Here is a 23,819-nt window from a genome sequence, read left to right as displayed (position 1 = left end):
ATTTTCAGTTGTGAGGGTCTAAAATGGCCACTAATCTTAAAACCGAATTCCAAAATTAAGAAATTTTCTACCTTGGATATTCATTGCAGTCCAGTGGGTATTTCAATTTATGCACGACCAATCATGACCCATCAAGTTGTTCAATCATGTTCAATCAAGTCGTTCAATCATGCTCATAATTTTCAGTCAATCTTTTAATGGCTAATCATAGGTATCTAGCATAGTGGAAACTAAAACATCCTGCCATCTCCGAGATGTGGGTTTAATAAGCGAAGCTATTTTTTCTGTATATTTAGGGTATATTTTTATAACGAGAAGGAATATTTTTAAAGGTTTTGCGGAATATTTGATCGATAATTCCCCACGGTCACACTGTTAATCTGTCATCTCTCTCGAGCGCATCGTATTTAATTTTTCTGCTAATTTATTATTCATTTAAACCTAATTTGGGCACCAAACTGAAGTGAACAGAATCAAGCTGGCGGAGAAAAAGGTCCAAATGGCTTTATGCCAAACCTCTGTGGTGAGTGAAGACAGTGGAGAGATACCTGTGCTATACCAGTCCATATTGGGGGAAGAATTCTTGTCGGCAGACCCTTCGGGGGAAACCACTCGAATTTGGGTGCCGCCATATGGAAGAAAAGCAGCAAGGAGTATTGGGGAACCGCTTCCCCTTATCCCCAAGAAAGTGAAAGTTTTCACCTGAGCATGAGCACGACGAACCGTTAGTGCAGTGCCAATGCAATGGTATGCTAGGTCTGTGTGCGTGCATGTGTCAGTCCGCTGTAGATGTAGTGGTGTGGGTAGGTGTCAGTGCCTTGCACTTTTTTTAGGCGCTCACCTCCCACGTCCACCCAAAGAAAGACGTAGGTGTTTTTTATGTTTTTTGGCACATATCGGAGTACCCCCCGTCAAACAATAACTTCTTCTGCCACCCTATCGGTGTGGGGCGGCCCCATCTTATCGCCCTGATAAGGTGCTTGCGTATGTTTCTCCATTAAGCGGGTACGAATGAGGCAATTCCGAAGCGTTGTACGACAAATAATAAATACAGAGTCAGAGTCAGTCAGTACAATGCTCCTTCTGCGATACCGGTACGAAATTACACATTAATTTGAATGTTCCACTGTCTGTCTGGTGCGGCACTCGGTGTGCCTGTGTGCATATAAATAATTGTTTGTGTATTTCGAATTGAATTTAACATGCCCAATGCATTTTATACACTCCACTCCCTTTTCAGCTGAAGGTCTATCATGCCGTGATCGAAGATGTCATCACAAATGTGAGGGATGCCTTCCTGGACGAGGGCGTCGACGAGCAGGTGCTGCAGGAGATGAAGCAGATTTGGCGCAACAAGCTGCTGGCAAGTAAGGCCGTCGAATTGACCCCGGACCCGAGCGAGGGTGGCTCCCATCCACCGCCAATAGTGGCCAACAATCCAAAGGTAAGCAAGGTGTGTGATCGTTGCCTCGCCACCGCCGATGTGTGATTCTGTGCGTCCATTCCCGACATTCTCGTTCGTATGTGTAATTCTGTACTGTATGTTAATGTTCTGTGTCGTCAACTGCTGCACTCTGTCTGTGGAGAGAGAGAAAGAGAGAGATTTCCAGACTAAGATCTCTCTTGATTTATCTTCCCTATGTCCTCCAACAACAACAACAACAACTGCAAAACAACGCTACATCGACACCGCCATCGACTAATGCGCTGCTTTTCCTAACTGCTGTTCCCATCAACATGATCACGAACGCACCAACCCCCCACTACATGTCACACACACATCTGTCTTATCTATCTATCTACAAACACATTCGCATACGCATACGCACATGCCTCAACTGCAGAGCACCAAGGTAATGCCAAATGCCTTTTTGTCTGCCAGTGAGAGTCAGTCTCCCCCCCAACAGAACACTAATCCTCGAAACACTTGCAGGCTGCCAATGCCAAGGCCAAGAAGGCCGCCGCAGCCACTTCACAGGGCAGCTTGCCGGCGTCGTCGATGGCGGCCAAGTCGCCCGGTGCCGCTGGTGGTGGTGCTGCTGGGAGTGGCCTTAAGAACGGACAGATGCCCATCAAGCAGGAAGTCACTTCACAGAATCCACCGCCACTGCATCCCACATCGGGGGGATCCATGCCCCAGAGACAGCAAGCAACCGGCGGTGGACAGACACCCATTCCAATTGTGGCCTCACTGGACCCCAACCGCATTATGCCCGTGAATGTGAGAGCTCTAAATGATATTTATATTCGCTTCTGGTACGACTAATGGTTCGATTTCAGATTACACTGCCATCGACAGCCGGTTCGGGCAGCTCGGAATCTCGTGTTCTCACCATACAAGTGCCCGCATCGGCGCTGCAGGAGAATCAGCTCACCCAAATACTTACAGCTCATCTGATTTCATCCATCATGACGTTGCCCACCACCCTGGCCTCCTCAGTGCTGCAGCAACACGTGAATGCGGCCCTCACCAGTGCCAATATACAGAGTAGGTCTACATATGTCCCGTCTAATGGCTAATGCTAATCCTGTGATGAATTTACCAGAAAATATGGGTGCTTCGAAGCAGCTGGATGGCGCCCTGGACTCGTCCGATGAGGATGAGAGCGAGGAGAGTGACGACAACATCGACAACGATGATGACGATGATCTGGACAAGGACGATGATGATGATGTGGAACAAGAGGATGCCGCCGAGGAGGAGCCCCTCAACAGCGAGGACGATGTCACCGACGAAGATTCTACAGAAACTTTTGACACAGATAACGTCATCGTTTGCCAGTACGATAAGGTACTGCAACGGCGAATAGATCTTGATTTTTCAAACATATTTATTATAAACACTCTTTGCCTTCCTTGTAGATCACTCGTTCCCGCAACAAATGGAAATTCTATCTCAAAGATGGCATCATGAACATGCGTGGCAAGGACTACGTGTTCCAGAAATCCAACGGTGACGCCGAATGGTAAACGGAGTGGAGGAGACGCTGATCTAAAAGCAACGGCAGCCGTGTTGATACATACTACAAAAACAAAACAAAAAGACAAGACAAGAAAACAAACAGCCTCATCCGCACGAAACACAGACAGACACACACAGAGAGCATGACCAAGCGAAGATATCTTTAATATTATATTATATATATACTATTAGAGAGTGGAGAGTGGCCTCACCCAAAGGAGAGTGGCCCCCTAAAAATCTAACCAATCCGATTCACGATTCACATGTATTACACGCAGGACAAAGAATCGCTTTAATTTTTGTATGAATAAATTATGTCCACACACTTGTGGCATCCAATCTACCAGTTGTCAGCGGCTCATCAGTGCTTGGTAGACTAACAGTGGAAGTAGCAAGAGTTTGCGATGTTCTCCTTCTGTGGATGCCTTCGAAAAGTCAGTTTGAGTGCCAAAAGGTGATGGATCTCCAAGTAGTAGTCAATTTCACATTTCATTTTACAGTATGTATGTTTGTATTTGTTGTTTATAATGGATGTTGTTGCAATTAAGGAGAGTACAGCATTTTTAAAAGTAAAACACTTACAACAACAACAGCTAAGCGGCTAAATTGTTACTGTTTCTGTATCCTATTTATAGTCGTTTATCGGTTTATGTTTATGTTTATGTACATACATACATGCACTTACAATTGAAGGGGCTAGTGCTACCAGGTGCTAGGTAAGCTGTCCCAGGATAGCTGCACCCCCTCCCCTTCAACCCACTGACGGGGCGCATCATACATACTGCCTTCCTCTCTGCTTAACGCTAAACACAATCTAATTAATGACTAAAAATGTGTGGTTTTTGTGTGTTTGCTTTCTGCCGTGAGAGTAACTAAAACTAATGAAATTGTTGTTGCGTGTCTTTGTGTCAATGAATTGTTTAGTGTATTATTATCGAACTTCTCGTATTTCAAGTGAGATTAGGATGAGACTTGGTTATCGTTTAAAAATTTATACAACTCCAATTCTTATGCAGCCCTCTCTCGACGCTGACCAAAGTGAATACAAAAAGAAATATTAGAAATTAAAGTAAAGTATAAAGTAAAAACAGAATTTATGGTATAGCACTTTTAATCTCCCCCTTTGGCAGGAGGGCCTAGACCTATTCTCCCGCTTTCTCTCTCTCTGTCGTTTAGCTTTAATTGGTTTTGCCCGCAAACAAGCTTGTGCTAAGCACAAAGCTGAAAAGTACTCCTCCGATTCAGGCCTCATTCGCCCGGCAATTATCCTAGCACATACACGTTCATATATCTGCTGCTGCTGATGCTTCTTTTCTGCTCCTGCTGCTGCTGCCCAACTAAACATTAAGTCGTCAATAGCGCTATGTTGATCTCCTTGACCATTTTCACGCGATGCAGCATGCGCTGCAGGGCGTCCTGCCCGAGTGCCTGTGTTGAGTACCAAACGGGCGAGTCGGGCACACACGAACGCTCGGGCTGCAGATAAAACACATCGTTGCGTGTCTTCACGCTCTCCGGACTGTAAACAGAGCAGAGAATATTGTTAGAATGATTGTAATCAGAAATGTACGATCCAATCCACTTACCATTTAGATAAATAAAATTCGTAGAGACGGACGGGACAGCGCAGGGGATTCTCCTCGTTCTCCTGCTGCTCGTAAACCTTCTTCTTCCGCGGATTAGCATCTAGTAAGTGAAACTATTAGCATTCCTTCTGGTTATGGTTTAACATATAACTTACCCAGACCCGCCTGCGGTGGATAAAAACGTAAGAGCACATTTCGTGATCCAGGAACTTTCGAATTCTGCGATGAACGCTTCCAGTGCTTCATGATGTGCGAGAAGGATAACTGCATGTGCTCCTCCACGGTCTAAAATGCAAACAAAAAGTAGTACAAATAGCCCGGAAGTAGGCTTAAGTGTGGGCCAAGCCTTACCGTCAGATTAAAGTGTTTTGTGTTGAAAAACATCAGTGTGCTGAGCAGCACATGCGGCGAATGGGCTCCCAATTGTTTGCACTCCCACAGATGCTCTTCCTCCACGCGAGTAACAATATATTCTGTGTGTGAAGAATGCCAGTGAATTAAAAAACTTCCAAAATACACAACTTCTAGTGGCACTTACGGGAATCGTTGTAGAGTACAGAGAACTTGCGTGCCACCTCATCCAGGCACTCCGTAAATCGTTCATAATAAGCATCATAAAAGATGTTGTCAATACGTCCATTGACATATAAATATTGCTGGATTCCTGCAAGAGCAGAGCGTAAGGGCGTTACATAGAGGAACACATGGAGATATTGTCTAAGGCGTTAGCTTACCCAAAACAAGATAATAAATTGTATCTGGCGCATATTCCGTGCCATTTGGCTTGCGCACCTCCTTCACAAACAGACAGAGGGAGTAGTTCAGCTCGTCGGCAGTCATTTGCAGCAGTTCCGTTTTGAAGGGTCGCCTGCGCATCGAACTCTTCTCGATGTCTGCGTTCTTTGTCATCACCCACTGCTTCCACGCATTCACGCCGAACGTGTACTTGAGGAACATCTGGGCATCGGGCTTCTCCTGCGGCTGCTGGGCCTGCTGTGACTGCAGCTGCAGTGCCGAGTGATCCATTTCGTTGCCACGCTGCCTCTTCACCGGCGAACGGCTGTTACGATTAGGTGAGTCCATGACAGAGCCACCGCCTCGCTTGCGGCCACGGGGAGAGCTGAAACGGGAAAGCAATTTAGTTAAGCTTCTCGTTGGGTGATCGGATTCTTTGTACAACTTACCGGCTTGTAGAATCCAGCATGTGGTGCTGCTGGTCCAAATGGTGGACACTCATTTGTCCCATTGCGTCGTGTCCCATGGGGGATTGATTGGTGATCGTGTTGGTCGTCATTGTCGACTCCAGGTCCACCGTTGACGACTGGTGATGATTGTCGTAGTCGGCCATTTTGAGGGCAATCTGAAGCATGTCGTCGCCGTAGGGATTGTGGCCTGCGCCGCTGACATCGACCACCTGCTGCTGCTGCTGGTTGACGGACTCGAGGCTGTTCTGGTACTGCAGAGTGACCAGGCCCGGATCCGGCTTGATTTCATTGTCCGAGTCAGAGTCCGAGTCGTGCTTTTCCTCGGCCACCATTTCGGCCATCATGAGCAGCTCCGCCTCAAGCGGATCCTCAGGCATCTTGTCCTGGATCTTCTTGATCTCCTTGAGGATACCCTGGGCTGTGTTGCGTGTGGTGGGTATGAAGATCGGCACGGGGATGGGCAGCGGTATGGGCACCGGCACGGGAAACGGTGCCGAGTACATGTACATGGGCTGTGGCACAAATATCGGCACTGGCACTGGAATCAACACCTTGTTGGAATAGTCCTTGTCCGTCTGCGTTCCACAGTCGCGCATCGACGGCGTGCACTGCTCGCCCGTGGACACCATCATGGGCTTGCAGCTGATGTTTACATTGCGCACGGCCTTCGGGTATGGCGGCACCGTGATGATCTTCGTCTCAGTGATGGGAGCCGCAAAATCAACGATGCTGTTGCCTGTGGCTGTGTTTCGTCGCGCAGTGATCTGTCCCCCTGTTGGGCCACCCGCCAATCCTGGCGACGGCGAACGTGCCCCATAGTCCACGTGCTTGCGCGGCCGTCCACGACCCTGTGATCCTCCCAGTTGGGATGATCCTTGCATACCCGGAATCATGGTCAGCGGTGGCGGAGAGTCTAGCTTGCGACCACGCTTGCGCCGCATTGCTCCGCGAGCGTCGTTCTCAGTGGCCAGCGATGTGACATTGGCAATGACTGGCACCACGGTCCCACTGCCAAGGGATTTCTTGTTGGCGGGCATCGAATTGTTTTTGGCGTTCTAAAAGCAGAAGAACAGCGATAAAACAAATATATTTAGCAGCCTCTTGAGGAACAAGACATCAAGACTTAAGAAGACGTTGGTTGACATGCAGGGTTGATTTTCCACTGTTGTTATCGCATCTAAAGTTTCGTGTTTTCGCACACTGGCATGGAATGACAGTAATAATTGTCATATTCTGACAGTTACACTGGCCAGCTGCTTTTGAATTTTCATTTTATTAGAATTGCACTTACCGACAGCTTCAACTTGACGCGCTTGGGCAGACCCGTGGGAAAGGGTGCCGTGGAATTCTTGTTGCCGCCACGCATCATGCCCGTGGGCGACGACTGCTGCGATTTGCTGCTGCTCGGCTGGGTGTCGCTGTCGAGGGTTAGGGGCGTGCGGGAGAATTGATTCTGGAACTGCATCACGCACTGATATGTACAAAAGTTGCGCATGGAGGCATCGGACATGGTCAGGTGATACTGCGGCGTATTGAACTGGCTGCAGTTGTCGCACTTGGTCACAGCACGGGCGGAGATATTGCAGCTGACGCCGTGCATGGTGAGGCAGTTGATGGAGCAGGTGAGGGTCTCCTGGTCGCTGGCCAGCTGGTAGATCATATCGAAATTGTATTTCTTGACCTTGCACCACTGGCAGGAGACAATGTGCCGATTCACAATGATGTAAACGTTTATGCAGATGCGCGAGCAGAACACTTTCGGCGCCTGCTGATCGCTGTAGATGGTGTACGCCTCGGAGCTCTTGCGCTCAAAGTACTTGCAGCACATGGCGCAGGGGTCGGCGTTCACGTTGCTCACGAACTTGAAGGCCGAGAAGCACGGGTTCGAGCAGAAGTAGTGCTCCTTGTCGTCCAGCAGCATCTCGACGCGCACCGGCTTCTCGTTGTTGCACACGCCGCACATGTCCGTTCGCAGCTTCTTCTTGGGATTGCACATGCAGTCGTAGCGGCGCAGGCAGACCTGCGAGCAGAAGTCCTTAAACTGATCCTTATCGCCCACCGGCGCCAGGAAACCTTCCTGCCCGCTGCTGATGTCCTTTTGGCAGCACGAACACGTCTTCAGGCCCTTCTTGAAGGTGTTGAGGCAAGCGGCGCAGCAGAACTGCCGCACCTCGAACCCGAACCGCACACAGTACTTGCCCAGGGCTATGGAGCTCACATCTTGCTTGCACGTCTCGCATTTGGAGCCAATGCTCAGCTGGTAGCTGCGCAGGCACACCTCGTTACAGAAGTCCATCGTCTCCCACATCAGCTGGCGCTCGTTCAAGTCTATCTCCGACGTGCAGTCGGCACAGCGCCGCCGGAAGCTCTCGATGCGATCCAGTCGAGTGGCCTCAGCCTCGACGTTCGTGCGGGCCACCACGCTGGTCTCTGGCCTCTTGGCGGAGGCCTGTATGGTGGTGGCTCCAATGTTGCGCACTCGGATCGAGTGACGCTTCAGCTTGTACTTGTCGGGCTCCTCGGCATTGAGGAGATTGAAGCAGTCGTCGTTGCAGATGTAGTACGTGTCTTGGTCCTGCCTGATGAGGTATTTGCATTTCGTCTGTTCCTTGCACTGCAGGCAGTCGCGTTGCTGTTGCTCTGTCCTCGATGCCTCTCCCTCTGCCGTTGTTTCGCCCTCTTCCGCTTCCGCCTCCGCTGGGGCCTCCTCGCTGCTGTCCGCAGCGGACCCGGCAACCTCCTCGACTAGGAATTTCTTGCGTCTAACGAAGTATTTGCCCGGCTGCTCGCCCAGCAGCGCCGTGCAGCAGGCCTGGTCGCAGAGATACTCATTGACAGTCGCTACCGCCTCTTCCGGTGCATCCTGCTCGTCATCCTTGGGCTCCTCCGGACGCTTGTAACGGAAGCCGCAGCTCTTCTCGATGCCACACTGCCGACACGTCTGCACGCTGCCCACCACCCAGCTGATGATGATCTTGGGCGGGGCTCCTGCCTCGCCCGCTGTGTCACTGGCCGCCTCCTCGGCCGTCGGCTCATCTGCGTCGGGTGCATCGCCAGGAGCCTCCTCATCGTTGGCCAGCAAGTCCTGGACATCATCTAAAGGATCGAAGAGAGTGGATAAGCATTAGTAATCGCCATGAATGGTGCCATTCAATTCCCATCCTCAACTCACCTTCAGCATCCTCTGATGCCGTCGGCTGAGTCCCAGCTGTTGCATCAGCCTGAGCATCTGGACAATGGAAAGACAAGGTGCAAGAGGACAGATAGAAAGCAAAGCTTAAGCGGATTACATACCATTCGCTGGGGCATCTGTCGCATCTTCTGTGGGTTCCGCAGCGGCGGCTGCGTCGCCATCCTCTGGGTCGGCAGCATCGTCATTGGCTGTTGCCCCATCGATCTCTGGCGTCTTGGAGCTGGCCTGCTCGGCGGCTATCTCCTCCTCGGCAACCTTCTCGGCATTCTCCCGTGCCCATTCCTTCTCCGCTTCGGTCACTTCCGTCTCGTTGTCATCGGGAATGAGGCAAACATCCGACTCCTCGGGTTCCAGCACATTCTCGACGGTATCTGGAATATTTTCAAGCACCTTTTGTGACAAACATTTCATAGGATAAAAATCGTTTTGCGGCTTACCATCGCCATGCTCAGCTTCGCCTGCGTCTTCCGCTGTTTCTTCGGGTTCCGCTTCAGCGTCCCCGTCGGCTTCTGCATTGTCCTCATCCTCCGCAGGCCCTTCGCCCTCTGCATCGTCGGCATCTGCAGCGTTCTCCTGCTCCTCCAAGCTGTTGTCTACCTCGTCCCGACCTTCGGGCGGCTCAGCATCGTCAGCGTGGTGGGAGTCGTCCTCGCCCGGAGAGTGCATTTCGACATCGTCTGCGGCTTCTGTCTCGTGAGGCGAATCTCCAGTGTTGGCAGCTTCGCCCTCATCCACGTCCATGGCTTCATTGGAAGCCGGAGCACCGTCGACTGCATCTGCCTCCTGTTCGCTCGCAGCGTCCGTGAGCTTTAGGGCATCGGCTTCATCGGTTGCCTCCGCCATGCTAGCATCCTCGCGATCATCCTGCTCCTCTTCATCGCCAGCTTCAGCTTCTGGCTGTGCTTCGGCCTCGGGGGGATCAGCATCATCGGGTGCTGGCTCGGATGATAATGGTGTTGCCGCGTCCGCTTCCGCTTCTGCCTCTGGCTCTGCCGCTTCTTCCTCTGCTGCTGTGTCTTGCTGTGGTGGCGCGGGAGTGGCGGGTTTGTCTACTTTCTCTTGCGACTGATTATCGTACGCGTCCAGGGAGCCTTCCGATATTTGCTCAAAGTCTTCCTCTGGCTCCGCGGCATCTTTATCGACTTCGACTGACCCAACAGCGGTGTCGGCGGCGGCGGCTGCCTCTTCAGAGTCTTCGTTGGGATTGGGCACTTCCACGGCGACGTGCCCGGCACTTCCAGTAGCATCTTCTGCAGGCGGCGAGGCGGGAGTGTCCTGTTCGGCAACAATGGGCGCTTGCTCTTCCTCCCCGGCGGCTTCTCCGCGGGGGCTCTGCTCCTCTGGTCGGGGCGTTTCTGTCTCTGGCTGGGCATTGGAGTCTGGCCCGAAAGAGTCTAAACTGGATATTTCCTCCATTTTCTACTTTATTCAATGGACAAATGCTGTGTGCGCTTCTTTATATCGACATGAACTGCAATTCAATGAAAAGGAAAAACAAAACAAACGTTAGCGTGCGGTTATCGATGGCGATAGTTATCGCGGTATCGGCTGGTTGGCCAGGGCCTCATACCATTACCGCCTAAAATGTGTACACACACACACACAAACGCAAAACGCACTGACTACACACTGGTGTACAGTGCACGAAAAAACAAAACATGCGCCACAAAAAACTGTTTCATACCCATGTAAACGGGGAATATAATGCCCATAAAACATGTGGCTAATGCGCTTTCATTACTTTTTATCTGATGCACTGTATGGGCCTTTTTGGGGTTCTCAGGAATGGCGCCTCTTTTGTTATATTTATTCGGAATCTTCTGCCCCCGGACCCGACGTTGGGCACACGACAATCTAAATCACGTTTTATACAACAATTAGCTGCCGTTCATTGCTGCAACAAGAACGCACATCACTTGGGTCTGCTAAACGGTTTGCTCGGCACTTTTAATTAATTATCTACACTTTTTGCAATATGCAATTTATAACTTTTCTGGCCACTGTAACTCGGCTTCATATGTCAAACAAGAAAAATGGCGCACCAGTGTATCCCAATACAATGCGGCGCACCACAATTGTGCTGCCATTTTGGAGTATTTCAAGCTATTTCTAGCATTTTTAGCATAGAGTTGATTATACAATTTTCAAAATACTAACACAAGTACATGTTAAACCTATTCAAATGCTAACTCGTTCTAGTTGTCTAATGCGGATCTTGAGTCACAGAAATAATATAAAAATAAAACTGCGTCACAGCTTTCATGCTCAAAATAGTGTTTTTTTAAAGTAGCTTTTGTTGACTCTGTAATTCTGGCAGCACTGATGCCGCGCACACGATGCCAAATGACGCAAAAAAATACCAGCTGCCCATAAAAATACCGTAACTGGAACGAGTTGGCTGCGCCAATAATACTGCAAATCATTCTTATTTCGTTATTTATTATTATTATTATTTACTGAATTATGGACCCCTCAGCATCCAGCAGGACGCCTGGAAAGTGCTGTATGATCTTTGTGAAATGCGAAAATGTCACAGCATTGTTGAAATTGAGACCATTGGCCCTCTGGTACTCCTGGAGCAGCTGCACCAGTCGCTCTCTGGGCACTGCGTCCGTCGCCATCCACAGTTGAATGATGTAGTTGAGGGAGTACAGCTGGATATTCATGAGGCTCCTATCGTTGATCAGCTTCATGGCATTGGGGATGATTAGCTGGAAGGGAATGGGGTGGATAGAATCTCTGGATATAGTCTGATGTTCCACTTACATCCAGGCATCGATGCTCCAGCTCTGGCATGCCGCATTGCCGAAACGCCAAATCGAATGCAGGGATTACATCCTCCAGGGGCCAATCCTGCTCTTTGACTTTCTCGAAGAAGGCGGACATCAGCTCGGGCATGTTGAAGGCATTCGATAGAATGAATATGTCCAAAATGATCTTGAGAGCGACAAGCGGCGAGTCCACTTCGAAAGTGTAAATGTACTCGAGGAAAATCTGAACGCTCTCTGGCGACACGCCGTCCATCTCCAGCACACCGTTGAAGTGTGCATTCTTGAACACATCCGTCTCCATCTTCTCGGAGGCTGTGGCCAGGAATATGCGATGACAGTCGAACGTCCTGTAGCTCACGCTACCCGCCTGTCCATCAGGCGCTGCGGACATGTTCAGCAGAAGGATCTGGCAGTCGCAGTTGATGGCACGGCGCAAGTACTCGAGTCTACGGATGCGACTCGAGGTTACACTCTTGTCATCTGCCGACGGATCCTCTACCAACACCTCCATTGATGGCTGATCTAAAACGTTGCACGTTGGCCCCGCACCACTGCTGCTCACATGGTCGTGGCTGCTGTTTTGCTGATGTTGGGACATCCGAATGAATTTTGATTTAAGTGGCCAAAATGGTTGAGCAAACTGTCTGTCAGACTGCCAAGCTGCCAGACCTGCCTGGCCTGCTGCATTTTCTGCTTTCCCTTCATCCATTCAGGTTCCGTTCATCAAAATTACAGGAGAAACACAAACATTTTCGGACCAGAATTTCTGTATTACACATATCTTGAACTGTTCAAAATTCAAGTTTCGAGAATGAACTGTAAATTGCGTCGTTTGGATATGCTGCGCTCGGGTCAGCTGTCCGACTGCGAGGTGTGCGTCTGGTATTCGGACGGGAGCAGGCGTTGCCACCGAGTGTTTAGATGCCACGAGATCCTGCTTGTGTCCGCCTCGGCGGAGTTTGGGCGGCTGTGCAGGTCGCCGTGCTTTGAGAGTAACAATCGAGTAATCGACTTAGATGATGCCTCGCCGGAGGCGTACGAGGCGCTCATTCGGTACATCTACACTTACGAGGTGTGCAACGCCATCAACCTGGAGATTTGCGGCGAACTGATGCGGCTGGCCATGAAGCACAGGATGTACGACTTCATCGACTGCTACCTCACCAAGCTGTCCGCCCAGGAGTGGCCCATGGAAGTGGTGCTGCAGATTTTCCATTTGGCCAATCAACACAACAGTCCCATCATAATGGAACTGGTGGCAAATGTAAGTCCCCCTAGCTACATCCTTTTTCGCATACGTTAATTCTGAATCCATTCCCCCAGAAAATCCTCCCCATTGTCACCAAAGTATTGAACGAAAATTCATTCCTTCGCCTGAACGTTCGCGAGCTGAAGGCTCTGATGATCATCTTGAAGGAAGAGGAGATCCTGCCCGACAAGCAGCTGCTAGAGGCCCTCAAGAAGTACCAAGTGGCCAACAACCTGCGCTACTGTGACATGGAGCGCTTCCAGCAGTTCGTTGAGGTGGCCCGAATCTTTGACGACATTTATTTCGCAGTGGATGGCTCTCTCTCAATTCGAAAAGGTACGAACGAAACGGACCCGGATTGTACCTGTGCAGCCGTGCAGAAATCACCCAGCCATCTGCTCGGCTCTGGCTCCAACAAGCTGGACGCTGCCGGCTGCTCGCAGCAGGAGGTTACACAGGATAACGATCCCATGGCCAGTTGTTCCAAACAATCAAATCATTCGATTTGTCCTAAAGTCTTGCTGAAGCAAAAGAGCAACTTGGATTGTGGTCGTGCAATGCAGAAGCTGGAGAACTGCCCAGGTGCCGTGGTGGAGCAGGATAACGACTTGGATTGTGGCTGTGGAGTCGTGCAAGAGGTGGAGAGCTGTCCTGTAGTTGTGGGGAAGCAAGATAACGATCCTATGGCAAGTTCTTCCAAGCAATCAAATCATTTGAACTGCGCTGAAGCCGTGGTGCAGCATGATAGCTTCTTGGATTGTGGCTGTGAAGACGAACAGAAGCTGGAGAACTGCACTGTAGTCGCAGAATATCAGGAGAACAATCCTATGGCAAGTTCTTCCATGCAATCGAAGCATTCGAACGGCTCTCGAGTCACGTTGAAGCTAGATGCCGACTTGCCTTGCGGTTGTGGAGTCTTGCAAAAGGTGGAGGGCTGCCCTGTAGTCGTGACAATTTCTTCCAAGCAATCAAATCATTTGAACTGCGCTGAAGACGTGGTGCAGCAGGATAACTTCTTGGATTGTGGCTGTGAAGGCGAACAGAAGCTAAAGAACTGCACTGTAGTCGCAGAATATCAGGAGAACAATCCTATGGCAAGTTTTTTTAAGCAATCGAACCATTCGAACGGCTCTCGAATCATGTTGAAGCTAGGTGCCGACTTGCCCTGTGGCTGTGGAGTCGTGCAAAAGGTTGAGAGCTGCCTTGGAGTCGAGGTAAATCAGAAGAACAATCCAATGGCAAGTTCTTCCAAGCAATTGAATTATTCGAGCTGTTGTGAAGACGTGGTGCAGCATAAAAACTACTTGGTTTGTGGCAGTGAAGTCTTGCACAAGGTGGATAGCTGCCCTGTAGTCGTGGTGCAGCAGCATAACGATCCCGTAGCCAGTTCATCCACGCAATCGAACCTTTCAAAAGGCTCTCGAGGCATACTGAAACAAGATGCCGACTTGGATTGTGTCTGTGCAATCGAGAATAAGGCAGACAGCAGCTGTGTGGCCGTGCCGAAGCAGAACGACTTGGATTGTGGTTGTGGAGTCGAGCAGAAGACAGAGAACAGCTGTGCAGTTGTGGCCAAGCAGCTGAACGATCCTATGGCCAGTTTCTACAAGCAATCGAATCCATCAAACTCTTCTCAAGTTGTGTGGCGGCAAGATACCAACATGGATTGTGGCTGTGGAGTTGTGCAGAAGGCAAAAAACCTGCCTATAGTCGCGGTGAAGCAGGAGAATCCTACAGCCAATTCTTTCAAGCAATCGAAGTGCAGCTCTAAAGTCGTCTTGAAGCAAGACATCAACCTGGCTTGTGGTGGTGGCGCCTCTCGCAAGGCAGAGAACAGCTCTATAGTTGTGGTGAAGCAACATAAACTGGCTGGAGCTTATGGTTGTGGAGTCAGTTCCTCAATTCAGCATCAAACGAGTCATTCCAAGAGCCGTTCTCGAGTTGGGAGATCAACCAGCGCTGGCTGCGGTTGCGGCGTGGATACCCAGAAGTCGAAGACGAAGTCCAGCAAGAACTAATGCCGGTAGTTCCAAGCTTAGACGTGGGTACGTCAGTTCTTTATTGAGATTTTGAATATATATTTAGGAAATCAAAATGATCGCTTTACGATTCGCTTAAACATTTAAATACTACTTTATAATATTACATAATATACTTAATACCCGAAAACGTGCGCCAATTTGCCGGATGCAACAACAAAAATCTTATCAAAAATTAATCAACGAAGCAGAGTGGAGTGGAGAGGTGTGAAGTGGATAGACGTGGAGTGGCGGGACGCCTACGTTGCTGTGGTCATGCAATGCCGCGCTTTGAGCGGCGGCGGCAGCATCACCACATCCGAATCATCGTCATTGTCATCGTGGGTCAAACTGATGGGATTGATGCTCTGAAAATCCTCATTGTCCAACTCATCGTCCTCCTCATCATCAACACCGTCATGCTGCTCTCCCTCCAGTTCGAGTGTGTTTACGCTCTCGCCCACAGCCTCCTCACTGTCGTCATCCTCATCAAAATCATCGTCCGACGACTCTTCTACCAGCTCATAGCTGCTGCTGCTGTTCATTGTCTGCTGAGGATTCTTCCGCTGTGACTGTTGCTGTGGCTGCTTCTGCCTCGGCTTCTGTTGCTGTGTCGTCTGCTTCTCCCTCGGAATTTGCTTGGCTTCGACCCGTTGCTTTGTGACCGTCTTCTGGTTCAGCGCGTCGACAGCCTCGAAGTTGAAAATGTCCAAGCCCGAGCAGGTCATGTTGAACTTGCAGACGACCGCAATGCGAAGGTTGACAATGTGCGAGAAGAGCTTAACGGCGGGGCCCTTCTTCAGCTGCAGATGATCGCTCATATCCTTGTGTCCCAGCATGAGCAGCGCCCGTCCATCAATGTCCTGGTCGAAGATGGTCTGCGCAATGCTGCGAGAGTCGAGGGCACGCTCCACGTACTCATACACATCCCAGTTGGTCCAGTAGAGGGGATTGCTCTTGATCGTGCTCAAAGCAAAGGCGCTGTTCTTCTGCCAGAGACGATAATTGTGCACAAGCTGTGGCCCATAGTCCTTCACAATGGGCATGGCAATGGTGATGCAGCGAGGATCCACCGGCTCCTCCGAATTTATTTTACGTGCAGCCGGTCCTTTCGTCTCCTTAGCCTTTTGTGCTGTGGGCTTTGTTGGCTTCTCTTTGGGCGTGGGTTTCGCTTCCTTCAACTTGGGCGTGGCTTTTGTCTCTTTGTGTGTGGGTTTGGGCTCCTTGGGCACGATCTTTGCAGTGGACTTTGTTTCCTTTGCTGTGGACTTTACCTCCTTGGCTTTGGGTATCGTCTCCTTCTCCTTCTGTTTGGGCATTGCCTCCCTCGATTTAGCTGTCGTCTCATCCTGCCGTTTGACTATCTTCTCCTTGGGCTTAGGCTTTGCCTCCTCTTTGACCGCTTTGGTCTCTTCTTTGATGTCCTTGGCTTTGGGTATGGTCTCCCTGCGTTTGGGTTTGATCTCTGGCTTGGCTTCAATTTTGGCCTCCAACTCGACGATCAGCTTTGGCCGCTCCTCCTCGATGCACTCTTGCTTGATGACAATCTGAGCCTCGTCCTCCATCATGCACTCGCCCTCCATGACTATCTGCGCGTTGTCCGGCTCCACTCGCTCCGCTTCGATGACCAGCTCTGGCAGGCCCTCCCGTCTGTATCCTTTCCCAAAGCTGGACAGTGGCGACGGAAGCATATTCCCAACGGATAACTTCTTTGGCTCGCGGAGCGGTACCCGACTGATCTGATCGGGTGCCACGCGTGGCGGCTTCACCGTTTTGGAGCGCCACTGGCGCCAGTTCACGGGTGCATAGGGACAGCAGTCGGGCAGTGCGTGAACATTGAGGTTGAAGCGCTTGGCATTGCCGAAGCCACGGCAGCCGTCCACGTCGCAGGGCATCTGGGCTGGGGCCTGCAGGAAACCGGGCGGCGACTCCAGCTCGTGCTGTGTGGCCTCACACCAGCCAATGGGATGCAGGTCGGGGCTGTCGTCCTCCAGCCAGAAGTAGTACTCGTTGGGCCAGCAGTCCAGATGCAGCTGCACGCGGTAGCCCTTGCGGGTGACCACCGTGGCCGGACGGATCAGGCAGGGATTGCGCTGATCCACCACCTCCAGCTTCATGCGCGCCTGAAAGTCCATGGGCTGCCGCGGCGAGAACAGATCCTCGGGTGCTGCAATGCCGCCCTTGCGGCGCGAGAAGTCCTCCCAGCTGAAGACGGTGTTGTGGTAGCTGGGGGGCACAATCAGCTGCTGGCGACCGGCATGCCAGCCGCACGGATGGATGTACGGGGAGCTGATGTGCACCCAGAAGTCGTAGCAGTCGTCCCAGCCGTTGAAGTGGACGCGTATGCGCTCGTCCAGTATGTCCGCCACCGTGGCCACACAGATCTTGCCCGTGTCGTTGAGGTCCTCCGCCTCCAGATGCATGCCACGGCGGAAACGATTCTCGCGCTTGTACGGCGTGTGGTTCAAGTGAGGGAAGAGCACGCGGGGTGCCGCCTTGGCATTGGTCTTCACCAGATAGCGACTCCAGCTCCAACGCTGCGAGCAGTAGCCCTTGGGCGCCTGCAGTACGCGATTTGTGCTCTCGCACCAGCCGGGCGGAAAGATGTCCAGCGAGTCGGCGTTCACCCAGAAGTCGTACATGCTGGAGTAGCCATCGAAGCTGAGCTTCAGCCGATAGCCATGCACCTCCGACACGGTGCACACACAGAAGAGGGAACAGTTCTCTGGATCGATGGCCTCCAGCTTCATGCCACGCTCGAAGCAGTTGGCGTTGCGTGGAAACGGATTGAAGAACAGATGGATGGGCGCCGTCAACTCTGGCCCATGTGTCTCCATGTAGTCGGTCCAGCGGAAGGGTCTCTTGGCGACCACGATCCGCCGCTGCTCCAGCTCCACCCTGTTGGCCCGCTGATGCTGCAGCTGCTCCACCTTCTTCTGTTGCTGCTGTTGCTGCGTCAGCACCTTCTTAGGCATCTTGTTCAGGGATGTGACTATGGCAGGCATGCGCCGCTTCTGCGCTCGTCGCACACAACCCACGGAACAGTAATCTGTGGAAAAAGAGGAACGATTAGATTGATGGACGATTCCCTTGAGCCGTGCGGCACCCCTTGGAACCCCATTACTCACGTGGCGCCAGAAAATCAGCGGCAGGGCCATGGCAATTGCATCGCTGGCACAGATACAGCAGCGGATGGAGGCTGTCGGTGGGCCGACGGCCGGGACGGTCGAAAAGGGCGCGCTCGAAGTAACTGGCGGGACCATGGCGCGGCTCGCATCTTTCGTTCAGCTGCAGCAGGCTGTAGCGGTTGATGTCGAAGCGTAGCGAGGAGTTCTGCAGGCTGGCCGGCTGCTGGGGGCGCCAACGCAGCATCTGCAGGTTGTTGAGCATCGCCTTCTTCATCGACATGGCATTGGCTCCAGCTGGGGGCGTGGGAATCATGACGAAGGTCGTCTTGTGCGCCTTGGCCTGGTGCTGGCCATTCTGCGTGGGTAGAGGCACAGGCCGACGCTGAGGCACCTTGGCGGAGGAGGCTCTGGGGCCAGAGGACTCGGGCGAATGGACCAGCGACTCCTCACAACGCAGCGACCGCTCAAAATCTTCGTTGGACACAGATTCCGCCTTGACAATGCTTATCGTCTGCGTCTTCGTATGCGTCGCTGGCTCTTCCTTTCGCTTCTTGGCGGGCACCACAATCTCTTCCACATCGCTGTTGAGCGAGCAGCTGCTGCTCGAGATGCTGATGCTGCCATGTGAACTCTTCCTGTAGGAAGACATCGTTGTGCCGCCGTTGCTGGTCGAAGAGTTCTTTCGTGAGTTCTTGCGCGACTCCAGCATGCTCAAAGAGCCACCAGTGCTGGAGATGCCTCTCGGTGCTGTTCCAGTGTTGGTGCTCGTGCTGATGCTGTTCGGTGTGGATGTGCGTCTAGCTGATCCCGGTAAGGCTGTGACTGTCAGTGCAGCTGTGGAGAGAATCGGCGGCAACTTTGCCGACTGCTCCTTCTCCCCCTCATCGTCGCTATCATCGGTGTCGATTGTGATTGTCACAATGGGCGGATCTTCCAGCATTACAACGGCGTCGTCTTCCTTATCGGATACCACGGGATCGCTTGCAGGAGCAACAGGCTCCTTTGCGGGTGCTACAGGCTCCGTTTCGGCTGCTTGGGGCTGCTTTGTGGGTGCAACAGGCTCCGTTTTGGATGCTTGTGGCTCCGTTGCGGGTTCCTGGGGCTGCTTTGCGGCTGCCTGAGACTGTTTTTCGGGTTCCTGGGGCTGCTTTACGGGTGCTTGAGGTTTCTTTGCGGCTGCATTTGGCTGCTTTTCGGGTTCCTGGGGCTGCTTTACGGGTTCCTGTGGCTCCTTTGCGGGTGCCTGTGTCTGCTTTGCGTATGTTTGTGGTTTCTTTACGGGTTCCTGGGTCTGCTTTGCGTGTTCCTGGGACTGCTTTGCGGCTGCCTGGGGCTGCTTTACGGGTGCCTGGGGCTGCTTTACGGGTGCCTGTGGCTGCTTTACAGGCTCCTGAGGCTCCTTTGCGGGTACTTGTGGTTCCTTGGCCACCGAGTAGCGACGCCGTTGTATGGCTCGCATTATGGCCACCTCCTCAGGCGACACAAACGACTTGGAACGCTTCACTTTGTGCGTTGCTGGCGGCTGGGCCATGGCCATTGGCTTGGGCTTGGACTCTGCTTTCTGTTCCATCTTCTGTTCTGCTTTCTGTTCCGTTTTCTGTGGTGGGCCATTGATGACGGTCTGCATGGTGATTTCTCTGGGATTTGGATTGGGGCTCATCTTGCTGCTGGCGGACGGAGCCTTGGACATGTCCTTTGATGTGGATAGAGGCAGGGCCTTTATGGGACACTTGTTCTTGTTGTCTTTCTCTTTGTTGTTGTTGTTGTTGCTGCTGCTCCCAATGGCTGTTGTTGGAGCGGAAGTCTTGGGTTTGGCTGTGTCCTTGCTGCTGGGTAGTGGTAACGCCTTTTTCGGATATATGCACTGATTGTTGCTGCTGCTGCTGTTGCTTCCACTGCCACTCTCAACTGATGCTGCTGGCTGCGTCGAGCATGTCCTGGTCATGTCGTTCACGGTAATGGGCGTGGGTTGAATTTTTCCTTCCGCTTGGGCACTGCTCTGCTGAAGCGCCTTGCTGACAATGATGGCATTGGGATTGACCCTTGCCTGATTGAATTTAATGCGCAGCTTATCGACCGCCACCTTGCTGAGTATAAGCGGGGCACGTGGTTTCAATGGCTGCCCGCCGATCAGTGAGATTGGCTGCTGCTGCGGCGATGGAACTGCCTTTGCCACTGCTGCTGCTGCTGCAGCTGTTACGGAGCCGGCGGCAGGTACAGGTAGAGTTACAGTTACGGGTGCCGTTGCAGTTGCTGATACTGAAGCAGGTACAGGTGCTGCTGCAAATATAAGCAAAAAATATAATTTACATTTTTATTGCACAAATGTAGGGTACGGGACTATGCCCGCGCCGATCCTCGCGAAATCCAATCGTATGTTGTGTGTGTTTTCCCCCCGCTGCCTGCCCTGCCCTAGCTTGCCTGCTTATTGCAGCTGCTAAAAACCTGATCGTCATCATCACCATCGTCACTCTCTGGCTGCTGTTGTTGTTGCTACCCCAGACATGCCCCTGCCCCTGCACCGCTTTTCACCACTCCACAATGGTGATATTGATAAAAAAGAAAATATGTATTACAAAATCCAACACAAGAATCGCTTAATGTTTGCCTCTACGAATGTATTTTATCTTGCGCTCTTCAGCAGAAAATCTTTGATCCGACAATCGATTCCCCGTTTCCCTCAATGGTGTAAAAATACACTATTTACGGTAGGGCTAGAGCACGGCAAGGTATTCTCCTCCAAACACACAAACTGTACACACACGCACGCACGCGAAATTCAATTAAGTTTTGCATTCGCTTCCTAAACGATTATGAAATGTGCAACAAAATGCCAGCTAAACCAGCCACAGAACATGTAAACTAAAAACACACAATAAAATCTACGCACACGTCGTTGTCGTTTGTCGATGTCGTTGCTATTGCTGTTGCTGTTGCTGCTGCCGTCGCTCCGACAATGGAATGGACGCGCGCGAGAGCGGCGACTGCTGCTGCCTGCTGGCTGGAAACCAAAATCGAAACTGAAACCAAAACCGAAACTAAACCGAACCGAACCCAAGCAAAGACTCAAAACGAAAGCAGAATATCTCGGATCTGTCAAATCTCTCGCATGGAAAGATCTCTTCCTGCATTATATAAGTTTGGAGACAAAAATGAAACCTCACTCACCTGGTGCTGGTGCCGTCATGGCGGCCATCGTATTGGGAAACTCTGCTAATGTTCTGCTGGCGACAGCCTTTGTGGCGCTGGAAACAGCCGAGGCTTTAACAGTGGTGGAACCATTGCTATTGTTGATGGTGAAAGTTCCTTTGCTCGGATGTGACAGCCGGGATATGGCTGGATTGGGACGTATCATGATTGGCTGGGCATGCGGTGGAGTGGCACTTATCATCGCGTTCTTGCCGGATGGCGTTATAATGGCCAAGAGGTTCGGATGATGATTTGTGGCGCCGCCTGTGGCAGACATGGGCACCAGCTGAATCATCGAGCCAGTGGCAGCCACGGCTCCTGGCTTGAGGCTGGTGGTTTTCACTCCACTCGCTTGTACAATGTTCATGTTCAAAGGCGTCATGGTCAGTGTGGATTTCAATGCCGTGTGGATATTATTATTGTTGTTGGTTTTTACCGATTGAACGTTGCCAATGTGTATGCTGGAGTTATGCTTTGTGGGCATGGCGGCGATGGGCAGGAAACGCATCTCCTCGGCACTCTTGCGCGGTATAATGGTAATATTCGGAATGGACATTTTGCGATTCACTTGGCTCTGCTTCGAGTCCCCCCCGTTGGCAGGCAACATCTTGTCTGATCTCGGACACTTGTCACTTCACCAGGTCGCGGGCTTATGTCTTTATACTTAAAACTGATCAATAATATTCTTAATTCACTAATCACAACTCCTCGCGTCTCGTTTCAACGCTTCTTCGCTATTGAACGTTTTACAACAAAGTTTTGCGCATTTTACACTCTGGCCTGGACCATAGTTTGGTATTTTTCCACTTTTGGTTTTTGCTTCTCTCTTCAGAGAATCGTTACTTCTGTTTTGCAATATCTCTACTGTTTGTTGTTTTGTATCTTTGTTCACTCCCTTTGTTTATTAACTTCTGTTTATGTACACATTTAAACATTTGCAATCGCAGTTATTATTTTCGCGCGTTTATTTGCACTGCTTTTCAGTATTTCCTCGTGGTATTTTCAATTATTTAATTTAATGGCAGTTCCGTTGACGTTTGTAATGTTTAAAACGGTTTACGGTTATGCTGCCCGCGCACAGATATCTGAAAGTGATTAAAGTTACATTAGAGTACAGATATACAAGAGAAAATATGAGAGGGATAGGAAAATGAGTGCATTAACTTGTTTGTGAAGGAGGCTTAGAATTTACCATGTGGGCGTACCATAAACATTCATTTAGGCAAGAAAAAAAACATTTTTTTCATTTGTTCATTTAAGATTAGAAATATTAGATTATCAATATAAAGTATGTGGTAATTTAAAATGAAATCAAAACTTTATTTGATCAAAATGTATATGCGTATATGTTTCAGCTTTTTTTTAGGTGATTTTTTAGCCGTCTGGTATATTTTATGCTGTGCACGCGGTCACACCAAGCATATATTGAATTTTGATACCATTTTTAGGTTTTCGAAGGTTTTTGTTATCTCCGAAATAACATAAAACTATTTATAGATACGCAAGAATCCATGCACCGCTAGTGCCAATTATGGTCTAGATAAACTTGCAGCAGAATCTTTATGTTGACTTATTTCTGTTACGTATGAAGCCACCGAAGCCCAATGGCAATGCCCAATACCTTCTTATCTGGGTTTTGGTTTTCGCTGATTTGTGATTGAGTTTGCAAAAAATGCTTAAAATATGCTCTTCAGCTTTGGGTTTTACAAAACGCTAACCTCTCAATCTTAGAAACATAACTGTTTACTTACCTTTCTGACGCACACATGCACAGCGAGAGAACCTCCGAGCGAATTCACATTACAGATTCAAAGGACCAGAACCAGGATGACCTGTGGGTGGGCAGACGCACAGAACGTGTTTTGACAAGCATCAGTACAATTATGTTTTTGATATGCACGGGATAAGCCTTACCTGCTCAATCATTAGACTGCGATGGTGTTAACACTGCGACCTCGCGCACCGCACGAAATACTTGTGAACTTTATGCTACGCGACTAACTGTTGTTATTGTTGACTGGGAGGTGGGTGCATAAGCGACAAGCTTTTTCCTCACTGAAACACACATGGATCCACAAACTAGATGAAATTACGTTACTCGCAGTTGACGATGTTAAAACTATGCGAGATGCGTGTGTATTTTAATTTCTGTGATCGAAATAGCAACTCTGTCTGTTGTGGCTGCTGTCAGTTATTTTGAAAATATTTTAATATATTTTGTACGTCTTGCTATTGTTTGCTCATAAAATGAAAATAGCCCATATATAGGCTGAGAAACTAAACTAAGTTGACGACAGATTAAACCAATACGCATCTTTTCATTTTCAAACTGAAACGAGCGCTGCAGCTGAAAGAAAACTCTTCACTGAATCGCATCAAAACAACAGGTATTGTGTTTATGTTCACGACTTTATACAGGTAAATGAATAATGCCTTTCTTAACAACTTCAAGGTAACATCGCAGAAATTAGGGGCGGCTTAACTGTTTAAAAAAGTTGGTAAAAAACATAAAATAAAT

At 50.3% G+C, this 23,819-nt stretch overlaps 5 protein-coding genes across 16 annotated transcripts; 2 read left to right on the top strand and 3 right to left on the bottom strand.

The window, feature by feature from the left end:
- Positions 1-369: 369 nt before the first annotated feature.
- LOC117899710 (transcription initiation factor IIA subunit 1) lies at positions 370-3,308 on the top strand. Of its 4 annotated transcripts, none has more exons than XM_034809921.1 (7): positions 370-523; positions 1,241-1,444; positions 1,845-1,853; positions 1,934-2,221; positions 2,281-2,488; positions 2,547-2,791; positions 2,863-3,308. In XM_034809921.1, the coding sequence occupies exons 1-7, from the start codon at positions 500-502 to the stop codon at positions 2,968-2,970; spliced, it is 1,086 nt and encodes a 361-aa protein (XP_034665812.1). In that variant the 5' UTR covers positions 370-499; the 3' UTR covers positions 2,971-3,308. The 4 variants fall into 4 exon arrangements, with proteins under 4 accessions (XP_034665812.1, XP_034665811.1, XP_034665815.1 ...); XM_034809920.1 differs by having other exon boundaries at positions 1,241-1,453; XM_034809924.1 differs by lacking the exon at positions 1,845-1,853.
- A 141-nt stretch (positions 3,309-3,449) lies between these two features.
- LOC117899709 (zinc finger MYM-type protein 4) lies at positions 3,450-10,991 on the bottom strand. Of its 4 annotated transcripts, none has more exons than XM_034809918.1 (12): positions 10,688-10,991; positions 9,384-10,417; positions 9,048-9,317; positions 8,926-8,982; positions 7,045-8,849; positions 5,733-6,808; positions 5,283-5,668; positions 5,087-5,212; positions 4,900-5,021; positions 4,704-4,833; positions 4,549-4,648; positions 3,450-4,481 (listed from the first exon to the last, which is right to left on the bottom strand). In XM_034809918.1, the coding sequence occupies exons 2-12, from the start codon at positions 10,360-10,362 to the stop codon at positions 4,307-4,309; spliced, it is 5,226 nt and encodes a 1,741-aa protein (XP_034665809.1). In that variant the 5' UTR covers positions 10,363-10,417; positions 10,688-10,991; the 3' UTR covers positions 3,450-4,306. The 4 variants fall into 4 exon arrangements, with proteins under 4 accessions (XP_034665809.1, XP_034665807.1, XP_034665808.1 ...); XM_034809916.1 differs by having other exon boundaries at positions 4,307-4,481; positions 10,631-10,991; XM_034809917.1 differs by having other exon boundaries at positions 4,307-4,481; positions 10,858-10,987.
- A 379-nt stretch (positions 10,992-11,370) lies between these two features.
- LOC117899054 lies at positions 11,371-12,335 on the bottom strand. The gene is made up of 2 exons (XM_034808821.1): positions 11,713-12,335; positions 11,371-11,657 (listed from the first exon to the last, which is right to left on the bottom strand). The coding sequence occupies exons 1-2, from the start codon at positions 12,313-12,315 to the stop codon at positions 11,400-11,402; spliced, it is 861 nt and encodes a 286-aa protein (XP_034664712.1). The 5' UTR covers positions 12,316-12,335; the 3' UTR covers positions 11,371-11,399.
- A 125-nt stretch (positions 12,336-12,460) lies between these two features.
- LOC117899053 lies at positions 12,461-15,144 on the top strand. 2 transcript variants are annotated; one of them, XM_034808819.1, is made up of 4 exons: positions 12,461-12,981; positions 13,041-13,515; positions 13,585-13,604; positions 14,190-15,144. In XM_034808819.1, exons 1-4 carry the CDS (start codon positions 12,529-12,531, stop codon positions 14,982-14,984), a joined length of 1,743 nt encoding a protein of 580 aa, XP_034664710.1. In that variant the 5' UTR covers positions 12,461-12,528; the 3' UTR covers positions 14,985-15,144. The 2 variants fall into 2 exon arrangements, with proteins under 2 accessions (XP_034664710.1, XP_034664711.1); XM_034808820.1 differs by lacking the exon at positions 13,585-13,604 and having other exon boundaries at positions 12,464-12,981; positions 14,638-15,138.
- Positions 14,994-23,416, bottom strand: LOC117899050. Of its 5 annotated transcripts, none has more exons than XM_034808811.1 (7): positions 23,216-23,416; positions 23,053-23,133; positions 21,281-22,386; positions 18,113-20,392; positions 15,617-18,033; positions 15,234-15,568; positions 14,994-15,203 (listed from the first exon to the last, which is right to left on the bottom strand). In XM_034808811.1, exons 3-6 carry the CDS (start codon positions 21,906-21,908, stop codon positions 15,245-15,247), a joined length of 5,649 nt encoding a protein of 1,882 aa, XP_034664702.1. In that variant the 5' UTR covers positions 21,909-22,386; positions 23,053-23,133; positions 23,216-23,416; the 3' UTR covers positions 14,994-15,203; positions 15,234-15,244. The 5 variants fall into 5 exon arrangements, with proteins under 5 accessions (XP_034664702.1, XP_034664704.1, XP_034664705.1 ...); XM_034808813.1 differs by having other exon boundaries at positions 14,994-15,568; positions 18,113-19,159; positions 19,223-20,392; XM_034808814.1 differs by having other exon boundaries at positions 14,994-15,568; positions 18,113-19,342; positions 19,406-20,392.
- Between the last annotated feature and the right edge of the window lie 403 nt (positions 23,417-23,819).

This window comes from Drosophila subobscura, chromosome O, assembly GCF_008121235.1.
Source record: "Drosophila subobscura isolate 14011-0131.10 chromosome O, UCBerk_Dsub_1.0, whole genome shotgun sequence".
Lineage (NCBI taxonomy): Eukaryota > Metazoa > Arthropoda > Insecta > Diptera > Drosophilidae > Drosophila > Drosophila subobscura.
This window is presented reverse-complemented; position numbering and strand designations above follow the sequence as displayed.